The sequence below is a fragment of the Eriocheir sinensis genome, chromosome 69 (assembly GCF_024679095.1).
Source record: "Eriocheir sinensis breed Jianghai 21 chromosome 69, ASM2467909v1, whole genome shotgun sequence".
Lineage (NCBI taxonomy): Eukaryota > Metazoa > Arthropoda > Malacostraca > Decapoda > Varunidae > Eriocheir > Eriocheir sinensis.
In genome coordinates, this window is record NC_066577.1 from 7,873,622 (window position 1) to 7,878,621 (window position 5,000).

At 48.8% G+C, this 5,000-nt stretch overlaps 1 protein-coding gene across 3 annotated transcripts in view; it reads right to left on the minus strand.

Annotated features, from left to right (window-relative positions):
• LOC126988609 (synapse-associated protein of 47 kDa-like) overlaps positions 1-5,000 on the minus strand; it is a 21,043-nt gene that overhangs the window by 12,884 nt on the left and 3,159 nt on the right. For 2 of the 3 annotated variants that reach the window (XM_050846968.1, XM_050846966.1), the window contains exons 2-5: positions 4,996-5,000; positions 4,752-4,781; positions 4,248-4,393; positions 331-468 (exon numbers count right to left, since the gene is read on the minus strand). The exon at positions 4,996-5,000 is cut by the window's right edge and continues 72 nt beyond it. In XM_050846968.1, the coding sequence (XP_050702925.1) occupies positions 331-468; positions 4,248-4,393; positions 4,752-4,781; positions 4,996-5,000 (319 nt within the window). The remainder of the gene's footprint in view (positions 1-330; positions 469-4,247; positions 4,394-4,751; positions 4,782-4,995) is intronic. The other variant, XM_050846967.1, reaches the window with a different exon arrangement.

Sequence of the window (5,000 nt, forward strand, 5' to 3'; positions counted from 1 at the left end):
TCCTCCTCCTCCTCTTCCTTCCTTTCTCTACCCTTCCCCTCCTTTCCCATCCCTTCCCTTCCTTTCTCTTCTCTTCCCATCCCTTCCCTTCCCTTCCCTTCCCTACCCTTTCAATCCCTTCCCTTCCCATCCTTTCCCTTCCCTTCCCTTCCCTACCATTCCCTTCCCTTCCTAATCTATCATACCCTAATCCTTCCTCTTCCTCCTCCTCCTCCTCTTACCATCCTCTTGCTAACCTCCTCTTCCTCCTCTTTCTAACAAACATACACACTCACACAATCCCTCACCCACCTCCTCCTCCTCTTCCTCCTCCTCCTCCTCCTCACTCACCGTTGCCAGCGCGAGAATCTCCTCCTTCAGCTTGTCCTCGTCGGGATATCCCACCCAGGGGGGGAGCGCCTCTCCTCCCTTCCCCCCCTTGGCCTTGATGAATGCTTCCTGCTCCTTGTTGAACTCAGAGAGGAGGGTCTGTGGGAGGAGGAAGAGGAGGAGGAGGAGGAGGAGGAGGAGGAGGTGGGTGAGGGATTCCATGAGTGTGTGGGTTTGTTAGAAAGAGGAGGAGGAGGAGGTCAGCGAGAGGATAGTTAGAGGAGGAGGAGGAGGAGGAGGAGGAGGAAGAGGAGGAGGAGGAGGAGGAGGAGGAGGTAAGGTTAGGTTAGGAAAGGAAGGAAGGAAGGAAAAGAAAAAAAGAGGAAGGAAGAAGAAGGAGGAGGAAATATAGAAAGGAAGAGGAGGAGGAGGAGGAGGAGGAGGAGGAGGAGGAGGTAAGGAATGGAAGAAGGAAGGAAGGAATAAAAAGCAAATAAATATGACAAGGAGAAATTAGGAGGAGGAGGAGGAGGAGGAGGAAGAAGAAGAGGAGGAGGAGGAGGAGGAGGAAGAGGAGGAGGAGGAGGTAAAACAGAGAGGTGGAAGAAAGTGAGGGAAGGGAAGGGAAGGGAAAGGAAGGAAAGGGAAAGGAAGGGAATGGAAGGGAAGGGAAGGGAAGGGAAGGGAAGGGAATGGAAGGGAAGGGAAAGGAAGGGAATGGAAGGGAAAGGAAAGGAAGGGAATGGAAGGGAAGGGAAAGGAAGGGAAGGGAATGGAAGGGAAGGGAATGGAAGGGAATGGAATGGAAGGGATAGGAATGGAAGGGAATGGAAGGGAATGGAAGGGAGAGGAAGGGAGAGGAAGGGATAGGAATGGAATGGAAGGGAAGGGAGAGGAAGGGAAAGGAAGGGAATGGAAGGGAAGGGAAGGGAAAGGAAGGGAATGGAAGGGAAGGGAGAGGAAGGGAAAGGAAGGGAATGGAAGGGAAGGGAATGGAAGGGAAAGGAAGGGAAGGGAAGGGAATGGAAGGGAAAGGAAGGGAATGGAAGGGAATGGAATGGAAGGGAGAGGAAGGAAGGAAGGAATGGAAGGAATGGAAGGAAGGGAAGGAAGGAAGGAAGGAAGGGATAGGAATGGAAGGAAGGGAGAGGAAGGAAAGGAAGGGAATGGAAGGAGGGAAGGGAAGGAAGGGAAGGATAGGAATGGAAGGGAAGGAGAGGAAGGAAAGGAAGGGAATGGAAGGAGGGAAGTGAAGGGAAGGAAAGGAAGGAAGGATAGGAATGGAAGGAAGGGAAGGAAGGGAGAGGAAGGGAAGGGAAGGGAATGGAAGGGTAGGGAAGGGAAGGGAAGGGATAGGAATGGAAGGGAAGGGAGAGGAAGGGAAAGGAAGGGAAGGGAAGGGAAGGGAAGGGAAAGCAAGGGAAAGGAAGGGAAGGGAAAGGAAGGGAAAGGAAGGGAAGGAAATCGAAGGGAAGGGAAGGGAATGGAATGGAAGGGGAGGGAAGGGAAGGGAATGGAATGGAAGGAGGAAGGAATGGAATGGAATGGAATGGAAGGAATGGAAGGAAGGGAATGAAGGAAGGAAGGAATGGAAGGACGGGAAGGAATGGAAGGAGGAAGGAAGGAAGGAATGGAAGGAAAGAATGGAAGGGAAGGGAATGGAAGGGAAGGGAAGGGAATGGAAGGGAAGGGAAGGGAAGGGAAGGGAAGGGAATGGAAGGGAATGGAAGGGAATGGAAGGGAAAGGAATGGAATGGAAGGCGAGGGAAGGGAAGGAAGGAAGGAAGGAAAGGAAGGAAAGGGGAAGGGAAAGGTAGGAAAGGGAAGGAAGGGAAGGAAGGAGGGAATGGAAGGAGGGAAGGGAAGAGGGAGGGAAGGAAGGAAGGAAGGGAGGAAGGGAAGAGAAGGGAGGAAGGGAAGAGAAGGAGGGAAGGGAGGAAGGAAGGGAGGAAGGGAAGAGAAGGGAGGAAGGGAAGAGAAGGAGGAAGGGAAGAGAAGGGGAGGGAAGGGGAGGGAAGGGAAAAAAACATTATTATTATTATTATTATTATTATTATTATTATTATTATTATTATCATTATTATAGTAGTATTTTTTGCATATAATGAAAGATAGAGAGATAGAGAGAGAGAGAGAGAGAGAGAGAGAGAGAGAGAAAACAATACAAATTTTCCAACAACCGTGACATCTCTCTCTCTCTCTCTTTGTTGCTTTCCACAATAAGTAATTTGTTTTAAGTGTAAGAACAAAGAGAGAGAGAGAGAGAGAGAGAGAGAGAGAGAGAGAGAGAGAGAGAGAGAGAGAGAGAGAGAGAGAAACTGGAGGTAAGAAGTTTCAACCTGCCCCCTTATCTCTCCACTTCTTGAGATTATAATGAAGAAATCAATATTGTGAACCTCTCTCTCTCTCTCTCTTTCTTTGTGTGTGATATATTATTGTAATTTAAGAGAGAGAGAGAGAGAGAGAGAGAGAGAGAGAGAGAGAGAGAGAGAGAGAGAGAGAGAGAGAGAGAGAGAGAGATTTGGCAAGAGTAAAGAAATGGAAGGAAGGAAGGAAGGAAGGAAGGAAGGGAGGGAAGGAGGGAAGGAGGGAAGGAGGGAAGGAGGGAGGGAATGGAGGGAAGGAGGGAGGGAGTGGAGGGAAGATATGGAGGGAAAAACATATATATATAATGCTCTTCCTCCTCCTCCTCCTCCTCTTCCTTCTCCTCCTCCTCCTCCTCCTCCTCCTCCTCCTCCAGACAGGAAGTAGCCATAAAGTTGTGTGACCTGACTCTCTCTCTCTCTCTCTCTCTCTCTCTCTCTTCTTTCTCTCTCTTCTCTCTCTCCTCTCTCCTCCTCCTCTCTCTCTCTCTCTCTCAGAAATTTGGAGAGAGAGAGAGAGAGAGAGAGAGAGATGATATATTTAAACCAGAAATAATTTGATTTTAAACTCTCTCTCTCTCTCTCTCTCCTCCAAATTGTAACCTTATCCAAACATTTCACTCCACTTTCCTCCATTTTTCCTCCACTTCCACTAACTCCATCTCCCTCCCACTCGCTCTCCACCAAGCCAAGTCTTTCCTCCACCTCTCCACCTTGTTCCCTCGTCCCTCTGCCCCTCCACTTTCTCTCCAGCCCCTCCCAAACATAGTGTAATTTTGTATGACTAATCCACATACATGCAGTCACGTAATGCACCTAAACAGTACCAGTCATTGTGTAGAATATGACTGTGTTGGATTGTTTACCAGACACATCCACTCACATTATTCCACTCTTCACCCACTTATACCACATCCACGTCCCTCCCACTCCACCAAAACCTACCCACATCTTTCCTCCACCCCTCCAAGCTTTCCTCCATTCCCTCCACCCCTCCGTTTTCTCTCCAGCCCCTCCCAAACATGCACTTACTTTTCTCCACTTCTCAAATTTGCCAGACTTTCACACACACATCCACTCACATAACTCCACTTTTCACCCACTAATACCACACCCACGTCCCTCCCACTCCACCAAGACCTACCCACATCTTTCCTCCACCCCTCCGACCTTCCCTCCATTCCTTCCACCGCTCCGTTTCTCCTCCAGCCCCTCTCGAACATACACTTTCTTTTCTCCAATTTGCCAGATTTTCAGACACATCCACTCACATAACTCCACTTTTCACCCACTAATACCACACCCACGTCCCTCCCACTCCACCAAGACCTACCCACATCTTTCCTCCACCCCTCCGACCTTCCCTCCATTCCCTCCACCCCTCCGTTTTCTCTCCAGCCCCTCTCGAACATACACTTTCTTTTCTCCAATTTGCCAGATTTTCAGACACATCCACACACATAACTCCACTTTTCACCCACTAATACCACACCCACGTCCCTCCCACTCCACCATGACCTACCCACATCTTTCCTCCACCCCTCCGACCTTCCCTCCGTTCCCTCCGATACTCACGTTCTTCTCCACACTCTCCTTAATCTTGGACCCGGCCTCCTTCACACTGGCGCCGGCTTTGCTGAAGGCAGAGGAGAAGAAGGACCCCACAGTCTTGGCCCCAGCGGACGCCTTGCCCTGCACCGCCGACAGGTTGAAGCCCAGCCCTGGCGGAGTGGAGGGAGGGGGGGGGGGGGGTGAGTGATGGTGGTGGTGGTGTTTGGGTGTTGTGTGTGATGTTTCATATTGGTGGTGATGAGAGAGAGAGAGAGAGAGAGAGAGAGAGAGAGAGAGAGAGAGAGAGAGAGAGAGAGAGAGAGAATAGTAGTAGTAGTAGTAGTAGTTGTATTAATAGTACCACATACTTAACACAATGACAACATTAGTAGTAGTAGTAGTAGTAGTAGTAGTAGTAGTAGTAGTAGTTGTATTAGTAGTACCAGACACTTAACACTATGACAATATTAGTAGTAGTAGTAAAAAAACGTAAACAAACACGCACAAACGCACACACAAACATTTTACCTTCAAACGCTCCCTTCATGTCCCCAAACGCTGAAAGTAAAAAAAATAAAAACGAAAGAAAATAAAGCAGAAAATAAAACAGGGTGCGAGCGAGCGACTTAACTATGGGGTGCGGGAGAGAGAGAGAGGGGGGGGGGGGGGGGAGGTGTCTAGCACAAAACAATATTGATACAGGGTCCAAAAATAATAATAATAATAAAAATAATAATAATAATAATGATAATAATAATAGTAATAATAATACCTGAA